This window comes from Phyllopteryx taeniolatus, chromosome 6, assembly GCF_024500385.1.
Source record: "Phyllopteryx taeniolatus isolate TA_2022b chromosome 6, UOR_Ptae_1.2, whole genome shotgun sequence".
Lineage (NCBI taxonomy): Eukaryota > Metazoa > Chordata > Actinopteri > Syngnathiformes > Syngnathidae > Phyllopteryx > Phyllopteryx taeniolatus.
In genome coordinates this window covers 10,103,001-10,125,110 of record NC_084507.1, presented here as the reverse complement: position 1 = coordinate 10,125,110, position 22,110 = coordinate 10,103,001, and the positions used below count along the sequence as shown (strand labels likewise).

The following is a 22,110-nucleotide window of genomic DNA, read 5'->3' as shown; positions in this document are numbered from 1 at the left end:
TAATTACAATGAGATTGAGAAGTTTTTTTTTTGTTACCAAATCCCTTTTTACAGTAACTTCAACCAACTAGTTGATGATAGTTGAACCAACTATCATCCTTGATGTCTGATTTCAAAATGAGCTATCCATCAATTTGTTGTGTACTGTGTATGTAATAATATGATGAGGCGATTAAACAATTATTTGGTTTCACAGTCATAACGGGCCGCACCTCTGAGGGAAACCGTAACTATAATGTGACAAAAATGAGTTTGACAACCCTCGTGATTCTCAAGATGTGAAATGTATACCACTAGCAGTATGCGGGCTCCCTCTAGTGGTATGCGAAAGAATCACGGAAAAAAGCCCCCAATTGTGTTTATGGAACGATAACCCGCTCTACTCTGCCTCTGATTGGCTATTGGCTAGCAGCAAGACTCGTACTTTTAGCTGATAATGATTCCCTGAAGCACTTCAGTAAGACACACATACGTGGGTAAGCAATGCTATATGTCCGTGGACGCAGATTGTACAACAGACAGTCAATTTACAGAACACTTTGGAGACATAAAGACATTGACAAAAAATAATTGTGCAAAAAGATGCAGTCCTCTAGCAGCAGTTTGAATGACTAATATCGCAATAGTCCGGTGCAAAGATCATTGTGCAAAGGGCGCTGAGACTTCAAGGAGTGTATGCGGTTTAAAGTGACGAGTAGTGCGATAATCTGGGACAATGGTTGTGCAAATGTTGCAGATGCTCCTCAATCAGTGTGCAAATGGAATAATACAATCTTGTGATAATTATGCCGGAACTATGCGCAACAAAGGCCTGGGACCCATGCAAACAACACAATCTTTTCTCGCTACATTTGCTGCTTGTTCCATCAATAGTAACCAATTGTTATTTTGTCCTGAAACTCCTGTGACAACAAGGAACCAATCATCAGTAGTTATGTTGTTAACCATTAAAATTTGTCTACCTTTCTTTGAAGTTTTCAATGCCATTTTTGGTTTAACACGGTTCCTATAACACAATACTACTTGGAAGTGGGGATCTTTTCCACCAGAATAGGCCCACAAGCTCACTATCAAACACATTGGGTGACTTGTATTTCAATATTAAACTATGGGCCGTTTTGCTTATGTTAAACTTCTTTCTTTGTTCTTTTGCTGTTCTTTTTGACCAACTAGACCAATCATAACCTGTTTCACCAATAAGGTGTTTCCATTCAAAACCTATAGTTGCATACCAGTCATATCTAAATCCCCAATTCTGCCCATTCTCTTGAGCATCATTGGTGAGAGCCGCATATGGAATTATGATTAAAGCAGCTTGATTTTGGGGGCACAAAATATTAAACCGTTTTGCCGCATTTGGAGGCCATGCCCACAATTTTGATCATCAGCTGTACTCCTTTTGATACGAGTTAATGATTCAAAAATTTTTTTTTTATTATTATTATTGGGTTCGTCATATTGGTCCAGTTGGTAGGTGATTTTCTATCTAAAAAATGGGTTTTATCATTGAGGGTGGGACGTCCCATGTACCACAAAAACAAAACCAACATCATAGTAGCCAAAGTTGCTACGTAACAACTTATCGAATCTCATAACCAACGTGGGTGTGCCTTTCTGCTGAGTTCTCACTAAAAGGGTTGGTGTCTTTTTTCTTCACTGACCAGCAAGCGTTTTCAGAATCTACACATCTGCTCCCGCTTCGTTATCAGACTTTTGCTCACCTTCCCTGTTTGAGTACTCAGCTGAAATGACTCTTACAGTGTGTTAAATGAACCCACATGTTTCTTTCTGCTATTTTTTAGGGCTGTAAAGTGTCAATCTATCTGTGCCACCATCCCTCCGGTTGAGACGTGACACAGCATGTCTCAATATAGCAGCCCATTTGAATAGTTTTTTTTTTTTTTTTTTTTTTTCCTGTGCTAATGTAAATTTCATTTTGTAGTTTTGCACTTTGTTTTTCCCAATAATTGCGTTCTTGTTGTGGAATACTCATATTGGCTATCATTATAGATTGTACCATCTTTATTTATCATTAGTTTGCATGCCTCGATTAATGCTACTAATTCAGCAGCTTGTTCAGCCAATTCCTGTCAATCATGCTGCGTGCCTTCATCATTAAGGGTATTAGTGTGGCTGGATTTAAGGTTGTGCATCGCTCAACAGTCAAATGTGGTTCTGATAGCAAGATGGCAATGCAAGATAAATGTCTTGCAGGTGATTTGCAATAGGAGAGCAGACACTGTATGTGGGACCTTTAGGGTGAACTGCTCTCTAGTTGAAAAATAAGCTATTGGTCTTAGCTTATCACCGTATTGTTGTGTAAGTACGGAGGTCATGCAATAGCTTTTACAATCTACCATTTGAATGAATGTTTTATCATTAAATTTGGAAGGCCTAGCGCAGCACTGGAGACCAAATGTTGTTTAATGTCACAGAAGGCCTTTTCTGCCTCTGTACTCCATTAAACAGGTGATGTAATTTTAAGGTTGTTTTCATATATTAATTTTGACAATGGTGCAACAATTTCTGCATAGTTTGGAATCCATGCTCTACAATAATTTGTCAGACCTAAAAATGATTATTATATATTTCTTCGTCTGTGGTTTAGGATTTTTTAAGACTATAGCTCTCCTGTCTTCTAATATAGTCTTTCCTCCTATACTTAAATTATGGCCTAGATATTTAACTTGTCTTTTACATCATTGCAATTTATTTTTTGTTAACTTTATGTCCCTCTTCTGTTAGATGATGTAGTAAAGTCAATGAATCCTTGCATGTGTCTTCATCTGTAGATGCCAGAAGACATGCGTGTTGTCATAACTTGTGAATAATTAGCTAGACTTTCACAGTAACCTTGCAGTAATCTAGTAAATGTATATATATATATATATATTTTTTTTTTCTCAAATGTGAATGCAAACCAAAATTGACTGTTATTTTCTATTGGTACTGAAAAGAATGCATTAATGCATTAATGCATTAATGTCCACTACTGTAAACACAGTAGCGTCTGGTCTTAATGAATTTAACAATGTGCGTGGGTTTGGTACGCATGCTCTGTATTACTGCAGCTCATCACATTCTTTTTTATCTTCTATTTTTGTGATAAGCTCCAAGGCTGCAGACAACAGCCTTTCCCACGTTTAACGGTGGCTTGTCTTTTATTTTTTATATAATTTGATTCCTGCAACGCGGCTATTTTTTGTGTATTTAACCAACCATTAAAGCCGTGTTCGGTTATCCCTGTCTCTAAATATAAAATTTTATCAGGATCCTGTTTCTTTTTTTCTTTTAAATTTAATTTAATGAACCTCCAACCTTTACACTGCAGTGTATTCCTGTTTTTTATTTTACTACTTCCTTTCCCCATTTGAAAGAATTTGGTTCAGTGTATTACTACCTAGGGTAGTCTAGAACACTGTTTCTTTTCAGTAGGACGGTGATTCAAATTTACTTTCTGTGGTAATTCTCACTTCAACTCTTTCGAGTGGAGAATTCTTGCCTTTGCATCCACAAAAGTCCACCGTTTACTTTCCCACTGTTTTGGTATGGAATGAAAAACCTAGTGGTTTCCCATTTCCCATTTACACTCTCATTCAAACAGTTTTCATTCACACTGGCTCGTCAGAGGACTCCGCCGTCCCATACGGAATTTAACTACGTCTGTCAACAGCTCATTAGAGGACTCCGCCATCCTATACGGAATTTAACTACGACGCCATGAAACTTTCCTAGTTTCTTTATTCTACCCGCCATTGACTAGTATCCACAGGGTTTATTAAACACGGAATTTAAGTACGTACAGGACTCCGCCGTCCTCGCGGAATTTCTGGACTCCGGCGTCCTTTTTCCTAAAAAAAATTTAAAATTTAACTCACCAGTCGTCTTCAATCCTGTGGATTGTCGTCAACCTTCAGATCCCAGTTGAGGAGAACAAAGACCAGTCCCGTAAAGGGTCTTACTTGCCGTGGCCACGGTCTCTTAACTGGAAGTCGGCTCCACAACTGGAATCCTCGGGTGTGTTGACATCCGGCTCGAAGGACCAATTTAATGTTGGATTTATCTTACCCAACATTATAAAAAATAGACACAAAAGGAATGAAGACGCTGGTTTCTTTTTCTCATGAGGAGGGCGTATGGGAGATTGTTCAGATCACAGCCTCTCAACACGCTCTAACCAATCTCTCCCGTCGCTCCTGCATTTATTTGAAAATAGGAGGGTTTTTCCCAGACATAATGTTCTAAACAATAAGACACAACACAAAACATTGGACCAACACCTGTCACGTCCCCGACCACATCCGATCACGTCCTTGGTCCAGGCGCCCTTCCATCGGATGATGCTGAGTCATCTTTTCGAAGGCGAGACATCTAAAATCGTCCATAATACTAATGCAAGCTAAGCAAATAAATGATAACTTCTAGAATATATTTAACAATCACGTTTTATGCGTCCCTGCTCCTTTTTGTGTGTCACAGACGCGTGACGCACATCAAACGAGATCCCCTGCCGTATCATGAGAATGCAATGTCAAACATGTCATTTTCTAATAGCCTCCATGAGATATAAGCAGAAAAGCAATGTAATGAAAAGTAAACAGCGATATATTTTCCACAAAATCATTTCCTCACATCTTTCCATGAAGCCCACCTAAAAAAATGTTCCAAGTCTATATTTTATAAAAGTACAACTCCATGAACTCAACTTATTTACATTACTGTTTTCCTCTCCAAATCAATGAATCAAATATAGCCACATATAACCCATTGCTGAAGTCAAATAGAGCTTTCTGTTGGTCTTTGAATCCATTCTGTTTAGAAAGAACTATCAATGGTACTGTAGCTAATGTGGGAGAGCTCTTTAACTCATTCCCAGCCGGCCCCTCCCATTTTGATTGATACCTGCCTGTCACGTGGCAGCGAATGAGTTAATCTTCGATGTATATTTTTAGGCTTTTTCATGTTTTTGATGTACTTCTTTCCTCGTCACCAAGCATTGTAAATGACGCCGAAGCACAAGTTCTGTATTTGATACGTAGGCTTCTGAAGATTTGGGAAAAACAACACAATTCAAGTCAGAGATTCAAATAAGTCACGCCAGGCGTAGGTTTAGACCGACTTTCTGCCACCAAATTGTCACTTAGCCAGGCACATCGCAAAGGACACCCTTGCCCAACTTGGTGTTGACCTTTCTGCCAAATTTTCAAACACGCACAGCGAGCCTTGCGTTTGCACAAAAATCAGGATATGCCGGCATTTGTGCCCTGCCGCATATGCCCTGCCTACGAAAGTGACAAACATGCACATAGTGACATTTATTTTATTGAAGTACTTTTTTAAAAATATGTTTAATGAGGAACGGTTGAACGGTTAGACGGTTGTATTGTACACTAAAGGAGGTTTGTTAGTGCATAAAGGTTAACCAGCTGCTTTTCCAGGATTTGCTTGTGATTCAGTCTTTTCATGGGAGCCCTCCTCCTATTGGCTAGCTCAGTGCACTGGTTGGTGCGGTGGGAGTGGATAGTGGCAAGATAAAAGGAGAGAATGTCTCTTGCCCTGTATACACCCATACATCTACTCATCAACACACTCACGTCACACTGTACATTTGTCTTTTTTTTTTACACCAAAAGGAGAGGGAGAGATTCACAATATACCACTTTTGGTGCTTTTGGTGCTGGAAAGGTGAGTAACTCATACAGGCGCACACATGCATACACACACTTGTAATCCTATTTCAGATTAGTGTAAGGATAATGGCCTCTCAAGTGAAGAAAGGGTGAAGTACACTTGTTGCAGCGCAAGGGCCAATGTTCCTGTGCTGTGTTGCTTATGTTGTGTAACTGTAAAGTGGCAATAATATGGGCAAATTATGTATATTTGCACTCCTTTTTATTGTGGTTGCTATGCGTAATGTACAGTTGCAATTGTTGTGATCACGCAAATTGTATTGTATTGTAAACTGTATTTATTTCTTTATTTAAGCTTTTTTTGACATAATGGGAAGGTTATGGATAGAGGATACACTTTGCAATTGTAGATAAGGTGAAAATGTGTGACCCCAAAAAGTTGTACAGTATATCTTTTACAGACAGATTGTCTCTTCATATCACTACAATATTTTTAAACCGTTAATCACATCAGTAAGTGAAGGACATAAATAAAAAAAATGCATTTCACAAATAGAATATTGTTTCATTCTTCTCCATTTTGATTTAAATTAACCTTATGTAGCTAAGTAATATACTGTAACATAATTAATTATTAAAAACTCTAAATATGCCTTCCATGTGTACACCACTGCAAACTACAACCTCAATAATATTAATTCATTTAAAAGTGAAAATTATTTGCATTGCTTTTAATATCACACTTGTGCAGGTGTACCCCAATATTGTGACCAATGTGTGCTTATCAAGAAACTCTCTAGTTTGAAACTTAAATGCATGTAATAAAAATAATAATAATAATAAAAAAAAATTAAAAAAAAGGAAAGAAGAAGAAAAATCTGTACTACTCTGATGCAAAGTATGTCTTAATAAAAAAAGTGCAGCTGATGCGTCATACTGTATATGACAATGAAAAATATTTCGGGAATTTCTGTTGTATTCCCCAAACAGTGCGTACCATGAATGCAGTGGAGTTCCGGCGTCGAGGGAAAGAGATGGTCGACTTTATAGCTGACTATTTGGAGAACCTGGAGCAGCGACCAGTCTATCCAGATGTGGAACCAGGCTATCTCAAATCATTAATCCCGAGTGAGGCACCACTGGAACCAGAGAGCTACGAGGATATAATGAAGGATGTGGAGCGAGTCATAATGCCTGGGGTAACCCTTTCCCCCCCATATTCTCATTTGTTGATGCATTTTACAGTATAGTAATCTGTAATTTGTCTCATGTTCTTCCAGAATATACTGTAGCAGGCAACACCTCATATTATTGTATGTTACTGTGCAAATGCAGAAAAGTAGAAATGAAGAAACTTACTCAAAGCCAATTCAACGTGCCCTTTTAACAATAACAAAAGAAGTGATTCTACCACAACCCAGTGGTGTGATGTCCATTGAGAATCACCAATTTGAGAACATAATGTTCCTTTTATTTCATTGTTCGGTGATCATGTGGGACTGGTAGTGTAGTGGGGCACATGACAGACTTACATGCAGTCTGCAGTTACTGTAGGTTTGAATGCGAGGCCGACACTTTCAAGCCGCAGCTGGACTACACTGTCTGAAACACTGGGCTCTATTTTCGTAGACAGGGTATATGCGGCGGGGCACAAATGCTGGCATATCCTTATTTTCGTGCAAGTGCAAGGCTTGACAATTTGGCAGAAAAATCAACGCCAAGCGGGGCACGGTGTGTACTTTGCGATGTGCCTGGCTGAGTGACAATTTGGTGGCAGAATGCCAGTGTAAACTTACGCCTGCTGAGACCACGTCTAACTTTAAGCACAGTGGGTCTAACGCGATTTTGGTGAATCTGATCAGGGCAGAGACACACAGATATGCAAGCTCCGCGAATGTGTGTTGGATGCCAAACGTATTCCATTCATAAATTTGTGAACAGCAGGCATCAAACCCTATAAATCACTGTATAAATCCATCCATCCATCCATTTTCTGAGCCGCTTCTCCTCACTAGGGTCGCGGGCGTGCTGGAGCCTATCCCAGCTGTCATCGGGCAGGAGGCAGGGTACACCCTGAACTGGTTGCCAGCCAATCGCAGGGCACATAGAAACAAACAACCATTCGCACTCACAGTCATGCCTACGGGCAATTTAGAGTCTCCAATTCATGCATGTTTTTGGGATGTGGGAGGAAACCGGAGTGCCCGGAGAAAACCCACGCAGGCACGGGGAGAACATGCAAACTCCGATTGAACCCGGGTCCTCAGAACTGTGAGGCTGACGCTCTAACCAGTCGGCCACCGTGCCGCACTGTATAAATCAAATCCTTATTATTAATTTGATTATTATTATTTTGATTATTGTATTTTTTAAATCATCCCACTGGCGGAGTGGTAAAAGTATGAGGGGATTACATGAAAAATTAGTTCTATCACCTGCCATCACCATAAAATCTTTATTTACTGTACAATAAGTAACCTTTTCAATTCTTAACTGTTGTACAAGTATAAACACCCATTGACCAATGTAAAATTATTATGTTACAAAGATAAACGTTTATGGCAAATGAGAGGAGGAGGGGTAGTAAACTTGCTATAAACTATAAAATTGAGTTGCGTTGATGCACTGACACAAATATGAATGTTTGTTTTCATCTTTTTCGTTACCACCATCATCCTCTTTTCATAAGTGTTTTTTATTCTTGTCATCTTTATCTATTGCATATTATCATCTTTATGTTAAAGATCACAAAAGATGCCGCAGACATCAGCTCACAACAGTAGTATGCACAGTCCAGTCCTACTGATGTAGTATGCTGACAGCTTGCACCGACCGCTCAAATTATGTTATAATATAATTGAATTTTTTTCCCCCAAACTTTGGTCCGACTCCAAATCATATGTTGCTTGTGTGTACTTCAAGGTAGATTTCCACCAGTGGCAGTCCTAGCTTGAATGGCACCTGGTGCGAGACCTCCTTGCACCATTGAATCTGTGACCCTCATGTACCATGTATCCTTATCCTCAAGTAAACGCGATAGTCAGAAATGATTTCTTCTAATTCCAGATCACCCACTGGCACAGTCCATACTTCTATGCTTACTTCCCTGCAGCTTCCTCCTTCCCTGCCATGTTGGCAGATATGCTGTGTGGAGCCATTGGATGCATTGGATTTTCTTGGGTAACAAAAAGCAAAACATTGCTGCGTCTGTGACGCATCTCTTTCCCCTTAATGGTAAACATTTCATGCTTTTGCTTTCATGATCAGGCTGCCAGCCCAGCTTGCACAGAGCTGGAGACAGTGATGTTAGACTGGTTAGGCAAGATGATGCAGCTGCCAGAGTCTTTCATAGCTGGAACTCATGGTCATGGGGGAGGAGTCATCCAGGTAAATCTTCCTTTTACAAAATTGCTCACATTTTGCAGAACAGTGTTACATCAAACCTACATTTATTAAATACACACAGGGTTTATAATTTGCGGATGAGGGTTGTGTTTACCTTACAACAATGGATTTGCAGTTTCTGTAAGGCTTTTGAAAAATTTGACAGACTCTCACAGCTCAATTTAACCACAAGCGTTTGCCCTCTATTGATTTGTCCTTTGCTGTTCTAGCTGGGGCACAGCAGCTAAAAATTGACTGGAAAAATTGTCTTTTAATGTGTTTTTCATAGCTGGGCTGAGAAGACAGCGTCGGTGCTGTGTTTCGTTAGTGTGGTGTCACTTTAATGACGCTTCAGTGACTCAGACAAAAAAGCAGCAATGAAGGATGCTGTGTGTTTGTGTTTGTGTGTTGTGTGTGTGCGTGGGAGGATCCATGTTGAGAAGTGGAGCATGAGAGTGCACTCTGATGATGGATCATTTCATGCCCCTTTTATTATGACCACCTGTGTGTGAGGAAGTGTGTGCCCATGCTCATTTGATTCATTGTGTTCTTGTTGTTTCTGTCTTGCTACTCTTTTTTTTTTTTTTTTTTTTTCAGCCCGGCTTCTCAGTTCACTATGGCAACAAATGGCCTCCTCTCACAACAGCAGTTAATGAGTGTTGTGACGACACATTGCCATCCATTTTCTTTCTTTTTTTTTTTTTGAAGCCTCTGTATGTGTGTGTATGCATGTGTGTGTGTGATCAGCATTGGTACCAGTGGTAAGAACTTCTGCCTCACAGTCGAGAGGTCCTGAGTTTGAATCTCGGCCCTTCTGCCTGCCGCTTGCATTTTCTCTCCGTGTATGGTTTTCTTCGGGTCCCTTCCACAAATAAAAAAAAAGTTTCTTAATTGAACACAGTAAACTGCCCATAAATCTGAATCATTGTTTGTACATGCCCTGGGACTGACAAGCAACCAATCCAGGGTGTTATCCACCTCACGCCAAAGGTCAGCAGGGATGGGCTCCATTACTGACAGAAAATTTTATGCAATGGGCTCTTTGTACATAATATCTGTTACGGTTAATATGTTTTACCCTTTTCCAGCCGTGAATTCATGTTCTCAAATAAACAGCTGAATACGAGTCTTAAAAAAGAGATTTTCTTACCAAAAGTAAACAATACCACGGACATTGGTATGTTCCAGTGTGCACATCGTTATCTAAAATCAACAGCCTTTTAATCTACCATGGGTTACCCAACGATGTTGAACCCACTTTCCTGGACACTGCAGTGCATGAATACATTAAATTAATTAAAGGAAAAATTGACTCGTTTGAGAGGTCCAGGAACTTAAAATGTAATGTTTAGCAGCCCTACATTTATGCTGAGCTTTTTCATGCTTTTTCATACCTTTGAAGCAGAAAGCCCAGCCCCTTCCCCCATCTGTTTGTCTGCCTGTCTGACAATTTGACATTAATGACCATTCTACTCGCCACGTGAGTTTGCATCATTCATACTGGCTGGCGCGTACATCCCGCCTCAAGCTAACACGAACGCCGCACTGCTAACGCTCGCCGAACAAGTCAACGAAATTGAAAAAAAAACACCCGGACTCACCCCTCATTATTCTCGGGGACTTTAACAAAGCTAAACTCGACCACGAACTCCCTAAATACAAGCAGCACATCGACTGTCCTACCAGGGAAAATAATACTTTAGACCACTGCTACACTACGGTAAAAAACGCATACCGCGCTATTCCTCGTGCAACCCTGGGCTCGTCTGATCACTGCTTAATTCACTTAATACCGACGTACAGGCAAGAACTTAAATGCGCGAAGCCTACAGTGAAAACAGTGAAAAAGTGGACAAATGAAGCCAAGATGGAACTTCAAAGCTGTTTAGACTGCACAGACTGGAGTGTCTTTGAAAATTCAGCTGGCAGCCTGGATGAATATACGGACACTGTCACATCCTATATCAGTTTCTGTGAAGAGGTTTGTGTACCAACAAAATCTTTTCGCACATTCAACAACAACAAGCCGTGGTTCACTGCTAAACTTAAGCAGCTTCGCCAAGCTAAGGAGGACGCATATCAGAGCGGGGACAGGGCCCTGTATAATCGAGCTAGAAACCAGCTTATTAAAGAAATTAACATTGCAAAAAGAAACTATGCAGCAAAGTTGGAAAAACAGTTTAGCGCAAACGACTCTAAATAAGTCTGGCATGCATTCCAATCGCTGACTAATTACAAGCGACGATCCCCCCAAGCTGAGAACAATAGCACACTAGCCAATGACTTGAATACCTTCTACTGCAGATTTGAAAAGGACAGTTTCACACCACACACCCACCCGGCCGCACCCGCGACCACAATCACACCTCTGACTTCTGCGTTAACCATTCATGAACAGGATGTGAGACGCATCTTCAAACAACAAAAGATTAACAAAGCGGCAGGCCCGGACCATGTGTCCCCATCCTGCTTCAAAGTCTGCGCGGACCAGCTCGCTCCAATCTTCACTCAGATCTTCAATAGATCTCTGGAACTGTGCGAAGTTCCATCCTGTTTCAAACGCTCCACCATCATTCCAGTCCCCAAGAAACCTGCAATCTCTGGTCTGAATGACTACAGGCCTGTCGCTTTGACATCTGTGGTCATGAAGTCCTTTGAACGTCTCGTGCTGGACCACCTCAAGAGTGTCACAGGTCCCCTGCTGGACCCCCTGCAGTTTGCCTACCAAGCGAACAGATCTGTGGATGATGCAGTCAACATGGGACTGCACTTCATCCTAGAACACCTCGACAGTGCAGGGACCTACGCGAGGATCCTGTTCGTGTACTTCAGCTCAGCTTTCAACACTATCATCCCTGAACTCCTTTCATCCAAGCTTCTCCAGCTCAGCGTCTCACCTGCCATCTGCCAGTGGATTTATAGCTTTCTGACAGGCAGGACACAGCAGGTGAGGCTGGGCGAGGCCATCTCATCCACACGCAGCATCAGCACTGGGGCGCCCCAAGGTTGTGTCCTCTCTCCGCTGCTCTTCTCTCTCTACACGAACGACTGCACCTCAGCGAACCCGACTGTCAAACTCCTGAAGTTTGCAGATGACACCACTGTCATCGGCCTCACCAAGGACGGTGACGAGTCTGCATATCGACAGGAAGTGGAGCGGCTGGAGCTGTGGTGCGGCCGACACAACCTGGAGCTGAACACGCTCAAGACTGTAGAGATGATCGTGGACTTCAGGAGGCATCCTTCGCCACAGCTGCCCCTCACGTTGTCCAGCCGCCTTGTGTCAACCGTCGAGACCTTCAAGTTCCTGGGAATTACAATCTCTCAGGACCTGAAGTGGGCGACTAACATCAACTCCGTCCTCAAAAAGGCCCAGCAGAGGATGTACTTCCTGCGGCTTCTGAGAAAGCACGGCCTGCCACCGGAGCTGCTGAGACAGTTCTACACAGCGGTCATCGAATCAGTCCTGTGTTCTTCCATCACTGTCTGGTTCGGTGCTGCTACAAAAAAGGACAAACTCCGACTGCAACGGACAATCAAAACTGCTGAAAGGATTGTCGGTACCCCCCTACCCACCATTGAGGACTTGCACGCTGCCAGAACTAAGACAAGGGCGTGCAAAATCCTCTCGGACCCTCCGCACCCAGGTCACCAGCTCTTCCAGCTCCTTCCCTCAGGTAGGCGCTACCGATCAATGCAAACTAGAACTAGTAAACATTCCAACAGCTTCTTCCCTCTTGCGATCAACTTCTTAAACACCTGACCTACAATTCCATTACAACATGCTGGCAATTTTTTTACTTCGTTGTCACATTTCTGTGGGGCCAATTATGTATTACTCGTGCACTCACTGTAGTTGTCTCGCCATGCTGCACTATTTGCATATACTGGCCACTCTTGCCAGAGTAGCATCTGCTCCATTGCACACTGTTTGAGGAGTATCTGTAACATTTGCACAACCAACATTGTCCCAGATTATCGCACTACTCATCACTTTAAACCGCATACACTCCTTGAAGTCTCAGCACCCCTTGCACAATGGTCATTGCACCGGTCTATTGCAATATTAGTCATTCGAACTGCTCTAAGTGCAAGAGGACTCTGCATCTTTTTGCACATTTGTTTTTTGTCAATGTCTTTGTCTCCAAAGTGTTCTGTAAATTGACTGTCTGTTGTACTAGAGCGGCTCCAACTACCGGAGACAAATTCCTTGTGTGTTTTGGACATACTTGGCAAATAAAGATGATTCTGATTCTGATAATGCTAAACGGATTTTAAAAAACTCGGACAATGTTAGACGTTTTCTGCTTACATAACTACAAATGTTCATCCTTAGTTTATACCACACAAATATTCTATCACTAACCGGCATTGTTTATTAACATATTGATAACCTATATCTACTGTAACCACAATATTAAGAAGAATATTGTCTTATACCGTTATATCCGTGGATATAATAAGAGGCGTACATGAAAGCCTTCCTCTAATTTGTTGTGATGGTTAATTTGGACAAGTTCTGTGAAGACCGCATGTAGAATAACACACTTTTTAATACAGCCGTATTTCGGGAACACGGGAGATTATGTGCAATCCCATTGTTTTAAGAATTTCTACTTTTCTCATTCCTAATTGGAAGATAAATGGCCCTGTAATGAAGCAGTGCACATGGGTCCACATTACCTTACCATTCAATCATAATAAAAATAAAGTATATTACATTAAAAATAAAAAAGAAATTCCTGGTTTATTTCTGTACAGAAGTGCAAAATAAGGAATATTGTATTGTATGTTAATACAATCTAAATATTATGAGACATTTTGCTTAATGTTACAAAAATGAAGTACAGTAAAGTTTTATTTAGAAAAAACAAAGTAATAACACTGTGATTTTATGTGTTCAGTATGTTAAAATCCCCACATACATAAAAGCAACAGTCAAGCAAAACAGCTCGCCCCATAAATATGAAAAAAATAAAATAAAAATGTATTTTTCTTCTGCTTACATTGTATGTTCTTTTATAAACAATCCTAGTCAATTCTTATGAGAACTGTCATACATCAAACAGCCTCAACTTGTAAAGTAGAATGAAGGATTAGGAATAACACGTGACTACGACTGCCTAAATTATATTAATGGAAACAAAAGCCAGACAAAAGTTTCTGCTTCATTTATGCCTACTGCTTGGTTTGTTTGTGCATAAATGACAGTATTAGCCAGAGATGCCTGATGGTTTGGTTTTTATTGATTGAATTTCTACATTGCATTGATTTGACTGCCACTGATGTATGCAGGTGCCTCACAAAGCACGTTTCAGATCAGCCTCGAAAATGTTTTACTCTATTGGGTAAGAGCCTCTGTGTAATCCTTGTGGCGATGTCAAAAAAATCAATGGAAACACCCACCAAAATCTTAATATTGACATATTGGGCTCTATTTTCATACACAGCTTCATCTGCGGCGGGATGCAAATGCTGGCGGATTCTGATTTTCGTGCAAGTCCAAGGCTTACTAATCGTGTTTACTAATTTGGCAGATAGGTTTGTGCCAATCTGGGCGTTCTGGCACTGTGTATCCTCGGAGATGTGCCTGGCGGAGAGACAATATTGTGGCAGAATTGATCAAAACCTACGCCTGCTCAGACCGTGTCTAAATCTTGGTGCAAGGTAGACTGCTGGTCTAACGCAATTTTGGTGCATTTGATCAGGGCACAGGCAGACAAATGGTGAGATCCGCGGACATATTTTAGTCGGCAGCGGTTATCACCAGCTCCTTCTGTATTTAATAAGGGTACACGCTCACATTGTCTGTTGCTACACCAGCAAACAGCAGTGACAACGCTCCATTCACGCACGGATCGCTACGATTATGCATCGTCTTCTTCTGCACAGAGATATACCACATTTAAAGGGAATGAAAGGAGCTGCTTTGATTGGCAGCAAATGAAGTCGGCTCTAAACACACCCAAACTGGTGCAGCCCGCCCATTATTGGGTCCGCCGGGCTGCTCTGGTCTACGAAATTACCAACACCAGCGTAACCCACCGCTGACGCACAGTTCCGCTATCCACCGTGGTGGATTCATGCTGGTCACGAAAGCAGGGCCCATTGAGGCTATTTGAATTGCATGCCGAGGAGTGAATTAAATCCATAATTCAAGTGAGGAGAAGCGGCTCAGAAAATGGATGGATGGATGGATGGATGTTTACTTACCTTTCAATCAGATTGTCTGTGGTCATGTTTTAGCTGTGAGCTGCAAGCAAAGCTAACTCATCGCTACTGCAAACTTGCTTGGGTTAAGTTGAAACAGTATTGCAGCCTTACTTGTGGGCCCATGAAGCTTGCACTCCAGGACTGTCATGCACCTTTCACCACTGTCTGTCTGACACTGAGTAACAAACCAGGCCACATACCGCCGCAACAGTCTTCCCCCCCCCACACACACACATGCGCACGCATTCATTTGGATTCATTATGTTCATAAAATGTATTTTTGAGATGACTTTTTCACTGTGATGATGCCGGTGTTTTCAGTTTGGCTTATTATTGACCCTCTAATTCTCTGACAGGGCACAGCCAGTGAGGCGACCCTCATGTCCTTGCTCGCTGCCCGTTGTAAAGCGGTCCGTCACGTCCAGTCCATCAACCCGAAAAAGTCTGAACCCGAGATCCTTGCCAAATTGGTGGCATACACATCAGAACAAGTATGCAAAATATCCAATGTCAGTATACAGTACAATATATCATCGAATGGGATCCAATACAGGATACATTCGCCTTCCTTCGGTACAGGCAGCGTGGGTTCAGTTCCCAACCAGTGAGTGTCAAGGTTTATCCGTCTCTATGTGCGATGTGATTGACCGGTGTCCAATCCAGGGTGTAGTCTGCCTTTCACTCGAAGTCGGCCGGGATAGGATCTGGCTCCCTACTAACTTGAACAGAATATGCGGTATATAAAATAGATAAATGGATGCATTTACACATTCAGGGATGTACTGTATTTATGTTTATTATTACAGAGGTTTAGAATTGCACTACGTCATACTGTGAGCGGTTTCTAACCGCTGTCTATCTAATTTAGCTGTAAGAGGGGAAAACCATTAAAATCAAAACTGACTCTGACTGCATGTCATTGTCAACACTGTATCTATTTCTTACATTTTTATGAAATCATTTTTTTTCTCACAGACTCCTTGTGTCATTGAGTCATTCTAAGCAATTACAGTATTGTTAAAACCAGATTATTTTGTTGAACAACTTTTATGGTACATGCAGTTTATATACTGTATAAAATGTCATACAAAACTGGAAGATGGCCTGTGGGATACAGTGTGGTTGTTTATATAGTGTATATCAGCCAGTGGGTAAAATATTTCTATGAAGTGAGTGGACAATTTTATAGTATAGTTTCAGCTAGCAGACTCATTTTGAGCCTATTTTTTCATGGTTACCTTGGCAACGGATGGAGACGAGACAGTAGGTCAGTCAGGCAGTAGCTGGCTGTGATCAGGTTAAAATCGCAGGCAGGGACTCAGTGATTGGGTTAGGCAGGCACCTGAGGGCTATTGAGACCTTTTAAAAAGAGAATCTCTATTGCAGACTTGAGAACGTCCAGTGTTATCATCTTTTTGTACTGGACAAATGCACTTTCACTTTTCAAACACATACTTCTAGTTGTCTATGATTCATAAACGCTCCTTTTTCTTACCATCTTTTAGTGCTCGAATATTTGTCAATTGTTGTTTGTGATCATTGTCATTGTTTGCACCTCTCACATACGTTTCCCCTGTGTAGTCTCATTCGTCCGTGGAGCGGGCAGGTCTGATTGGGGGCGTGATGATGAAGAAAGTCCCGACAGACGACACTTATGCTGTCACGGGTGATATACTGAAGAAGATGGTGGAACAAGACAAAGAAGCGGGACTCATCCCTTTCTACGTAAGAAGCGAACTCAGACGCACACTTGTACAAATACATGCTCATGTTTTTGCCAGTGTTTTACTCAAGTTGCAAACCACTCAATGGACTTACAGTCACAGTGTACCTGGGATGCTACCTGTATATAAAGATGTTTGAGGTTTTGTTCGAAATAGCTGATATCCTTTTTAAGGTTAATGTTTTAGTACGGTCTTTGTCCTCATTAATAAGACAATGGACCATATGCACAGCGACGTGTTGAGCATTTCCGGTGGAAAGGTCAGATCGCATAACAGTTTCCACTGTCAATATGTTACAAGCTACCAGGGCACCATCTGACTGAAAAAACAACTGCTGTCATTAAATGTGTAATAACCTGGGATTGTGTAACGGGTATATTCAATAGTTCGGTGTTGGTATTTTTCAAGGTCGAATCGGCATTAACAGTTTTATCTTTTATAAGACGAGGAGATAGCGTCGGTTCAGTGTCAACTTGGGTTTGAGTTTTAATACGTTTCTCACGTTGACACTCTGGGCTCTATTTTCGTAGACAGTGCATCTGAGGCGGGGCATGTCTCCATGTGAGTCTGTGAGTGCGCCAGATTTAAAGGGAATGAGAGGAGCAGCTTCAATTGGTGGTGATTGAAGTCTCCCACAGTGGCGCAGCCCGCCCACTCTTGGATCTGTTGGCCTGCGCGTGTCACTGGTCTAATCTGCGCCGCCGCGCAGGAGTGACGTCGTCCACGAAAATAGAGCCCCATGCATTTATTTATGCAAATGCCAACTGCAACTTCAGATGCGATCTTACTCGATGAATGGGAAAGTCCCGCTTACTCGTAACGTTTTATCTACTACTAGTGCAACTTTTGGCCTGGTACACAATAAAACCTTACTAGTAACCTACTATCCTGCATGTGTAGCACTACTACGTAGGCCCATATAGTAGCCACATGTCACACACGATTACTGGTAGTTTTGCCTGTTATGCAGTTGTATGCCGAACTTGTCCTAGTGATATGCAGGAAATGTCATACAGTAGTGTAAGGCAGAAGTGGAAAAAAGTTACTTGTAAGACAGTCATTCTACTAGTGCGTCTTCAGAGACATAGTGTGCTGAATTATCCTACCAGTGAGGCCAAAATGTGCAGTATTACATTGACTTTAAGGTTAAACTCAAGGATATGAATTGCCGAGGCATCTTTCCAACGGTAACATTAAAATGTTGCAGTGTGTTTACCTAGTCTACAAATCACCAATGACGCTCAAGAGCTTGTGTGTTTGTTAGGATGGTGTAGAAATATAAATGTTAATCCAATGTGTGAAATGACAACGATAACAGGATATGTTTTCTATGCTTGTGTCTTTTAGTTCTGTGCAACGCTTGGCACCACTGCATCATGTGCCTTTGATCGTATTTCTGAGCTGGGGCCTATATGTGAGTTACCCTGGAAGTAACTACAATTCCTTTTTGTTTATTGGTTCTCTACAACACAATAGGTGCATTTTCACAGGCTAAATATGTCCAGTACAGTGCTGTATGTTTCTGTCAGAGATGTATTGATTTGACACATTTGTCAACTATTATACTGTGCTATATTTGTAAAGATAGATTTGTACAGCGTCGTATTGCTTTTTATCCGACCAGATTAGATTGTGCAAGTGTAGCTCGTGCAATATCCTGTGTTATTATCGCAATATTAGTAAACACAGTTGATGCACACATGATCAGTAACGTTGTTGTTGTGTGTTGGCTACTGCAGGTAATGAACAAAGCATGTGGATGCATATTGATGCTGCGTATGCTGGAAGTGCATTTATCTGTCCTGAATTTCGGCCTTTATTGAATGGCATAGAGGTATGTAAAAATTGAAAAATGAAACAAGTGCCTGTTATATACACCATCTGGCCACAACAATGACCACTTGCACGAGAGCTGTATCTAAATGATCGCTTTACAGAGATACTAATGTTGAGTTTTGATTGACACTGTCAGAGAGGTATTCATTTTAAAATACGAAAATTGTATTCATTGTTTATATTGATACTAAAAATTACGTATTATTATAGCATGTGTAGTTAGCAGTGAGGTAGAACTACCACCTGAGACCTGATCAATAATAATAATAATAATAATAACAATAAATGTATATTTGGTATATAATATTATTTACTACAAGAAAGAGTTGAAATAGTAGCTGCAGCACTGAATGATGCAGTGAACCTCTCCAGTAATGCAAATGCCAACCATAATAACGAAACCGACTGTGAAATAATTACATCTCCGACAGTAATAATAAAATACGAGCATTAGTATCTTTGTAAATTAAAATGATTTGCTCCAGATCTTGTATTGGATGTTAGATTGTGAAAGTGACCATATAGTAAGGCATTAAGTTAATTTTATACTGTACAATTGTATCCACTTGTATACTTGTCATTCCTCTTTACACAGAACTGCAAAAGTATTGCTGCTAGTAATTGTAATAAAAGAAATTAAGTGATTAAGTTTGGCCATTTAGATGTGTGTGGAAATAGTTCAATCAGGAAGTGCAGAAGCGTTCGTCCCCGTCCAAATACATATTAGTGTGGCACTAAATAACAACAGAACCTTTTGCTGCCAATATGCATGTGAAATATCATTCATTCCGTCAATGAAAGCAAACGCTTAATTGCATGCTGGCGATATCCTGTTGCTTTGTTCTTGTTTGAAGTGTTCCCTGAAGTTAATGTCAAGTAGGAGGCACATCAGAGTAACAATCGGCGCTGAGGCTGCGTTTTACTGCCGTCGAGGCTGCTGCTTCTCCACAAGCTGTGCAGACACGCAGAGATAAGGCCGGAGTCATTTCCTGGGGCTGCGTTAGACCTTTATATATCAGTCTTTATTAGACACACACATTCAAGCAACAGAGGGACTTGATTTTAAAAAGGACCAGCTACCATAGAAAAAATATATACAGTAAGCTGTTTGGAGTAATATTTTCTAGGTGTACATACAGTGTGAGAGGTTAAAAAAAGAGAAAAACGCCTTTGTGGATGTTGGACGAATGGTTGCCAGGGTGATGGACCAGCAAGCATCAGGCGGCATGGCAACTGTCTGTTGCACATTGTTTTCTTTGTACTGAGGCTCTTATTGCATTTGGTGCAGGTGGGGGGAAAGGATATTACAAAAAGATAGGCAACAAAAAGATAATGGCAGATAAAAAAAAAAGTGTGTGCGTCACTTTGAATCAAGCATCGCTGCAAAGAAAATATTTCCTAACTGCTCTGTTGGAACAATTTAGAAAAGGTTGTAAAGTCATGTGAAGATTCGGGTGTAGGTTGTAGCAATGGTTCATTTTGGGTGATAAATGTCAACAATCTGCGGCAAACTTTCTAAGATATTTTCATGTTTAATGCATTCCTGATATGTTATCACATCTGATTTTTAGACCGCAAACAGTCTGATAGTTGCCTATTTTTGTCTGTTACAGTTTGCGGATTCTTTCAATTTGAACCCACACAAATGGCTTTTGGTCAACTTCGACTGCTCTGCCATGTGGTAAGCTGTCTTTTTCATCACAAAGGAAAAATAAACAAAAGTAAACAAAAGTGTCATATGTTATTTTGTCATCGTATGGCTCAATACATAATACCAGTAAGCAATAAATGATAATCAGTAAAAATCTAACGAGGGACCTACAACCAGTCTCGTGCCTTCTGCATTTTACAATTTGCATTGAAGACAGTACCTACCAGATGCGGTAACATAATTCCTCTTTTACCGTCAACAGTTCAATAGACAAATTAAACATTTTCATTGGAAAGGTCAGATGGCTCAATAGTTTCCGCTGTCAATATGTTACAACAAGATACTGGGCAGGGACGGACTGGGCCCAAAATTCAGCCCGGGAATTTAGATGGAGAGGCCCCCGGTGAGCACAACCCAAGACCATTTTTTTTTTTTTCCTCCTGCCTTGCAACAAAGCCCTGAATACTAACCAATGAGCGGTGACTGTGATTTTAGAACTTATAATTTTTTGCTGTATACAGTGGATGCATAATAGAATTGCCTACCCAGTACAGCAGCCTTACACACGGCATCTCAACCGATCTAGTTATTGCTGCATCCTGTTCCATTCTCTCCCTTCTCCCCCAATAAGACCACCGCATCTTCCTCCTCCTCTTCCTCGTTCTCCAAGAACAGCACCACCTCCTCATTGCCACCATGGGGTCACCCAGTCCCTCAATAACCCCTCTGCTAGTGACATACAGCCCTGATGCTGCTGCTTATAATAATAATAATCATAACAAGAGTTATGTGTTTAATACACAAAGATGTCCCATGTAAGAAAATGCCATAAATCACACACATGCACGCACACGCACACCCTGTTGGAGGGTTTACGCTTTCTTATATCAGAGTGTTGGATTTATCTTACCCAACATTATAAAAAATAGACACAAAAGGAATGAAGACACTGGTTTCTTTTTCTCATGAGGAGGGCGTATGGGAGATTGTTCAGATCACAGCCTCTCAACACGCTCTAAACAATCCCCCCCCCCCCCCCCCCCTCGCTCCTGTATTTATTTGAAATAGGAGGGATTTACAAATCATAATGTTCTAAGCAATAAGACACAACACAAAATATTTGATAATAAGAGGGTTTTTCCCAGACATAGTATTCTAAACAATAAGACACGACACATAATATTTGATAATAAGAGGGTTTTTCCCAGACATAGTATTCTAAGCAATAAGACACAACACAAAATATTGGACCAACACTTGTCCCGACCCGACCACATCCGATCACGTCCTTGGTCCAGGCGCCCTTCCATCGGATGATGCTGAGTCGAAGGCGAGACATCTAAAATCGTCAATCATAATACTAATCGTCCATAATACTAATGCAAGCTAAGCAAATAAATGATAACTTCTACAATTTATCTAACACAGAGTAATCCCACTCATTTGTTCCCATATCAAATCATATGTTCATATCCCTTCATGGCCTAAAAGTGTAAATCACGTCAGCTCACAGAGACTTGATCATTTTCTGATGGTGAGCAACAACAAGAGTCAATGACGCTTGCAATACATAAGGACTAAAGTATTTCACAATTTCGTATACCAAACCATTTACAAAACAAATGGATGGTCTGCTTAGTCTAATATTTTCCCATTTTCTCACTGTGCCCAC

General features: G+C 41.0%; 1 protein-coding gene across 4 annotated transcripts in view; it reads left to right on the top strand.

Annotated features, from left to right (window-relative positions):
• ddc (dopa decarboxylase) overlaps nucleotides 1–22,110 on the top strand; it is a 32,769-nt gene that overhangs the window by 5,035 nt on the left and 5,624 nt on the right. For 2 of the 4 annotated variants that reach the window (XR_009789066.1, XM_061777165.1), the window contains exons 1-9: nucleotides 5,526–5,685; nucleotides 6,621–6,829; nucleotides 8,697–8,810; nucleotides 8,898–9,017; nucleotides 15,584–15,718; nucleotides 16,809–16,952; nucleotides 18,299–18,365; nucleotides 18,691–18,785; nucleotides 20,401–20,468. Coding sequence is in view for 3 of the 4 variants with exons in the window: in XM_061777165.1 (XP_061633149.1) it covers nucleotides 6,629–6,829; nucleotides 8,697–8,810; nucleotides 8,898–9,017; nucleotides 15,584–15,718; nucleotides 16,809–16,952; nucleotides 18,299–18,365; nucleotides 18,691–18,785; nucleotides 20,401–20,468 (944 nt within the window). In the remaining variant the exon portion in view is untranslated. Of the gene's footprint in view, nucleotides 1–5,525; nucleotides 5,686–6,620; nucleotides 6,830–8,696; nucleotides 8,811–8,897; nucleotides 9,018–15,583; nucleotides 15,719–16,808; nucleotides 16,953–18,298; nucleotides 18,366–18,690; nucleotides 18,786–20,400; nucleotides 20,469–22,110 lie in introns of those variants that run through there. The other 2 variants (XM_061777166.1, XM_061777167.1) reach the window with 2 other exon arrangements.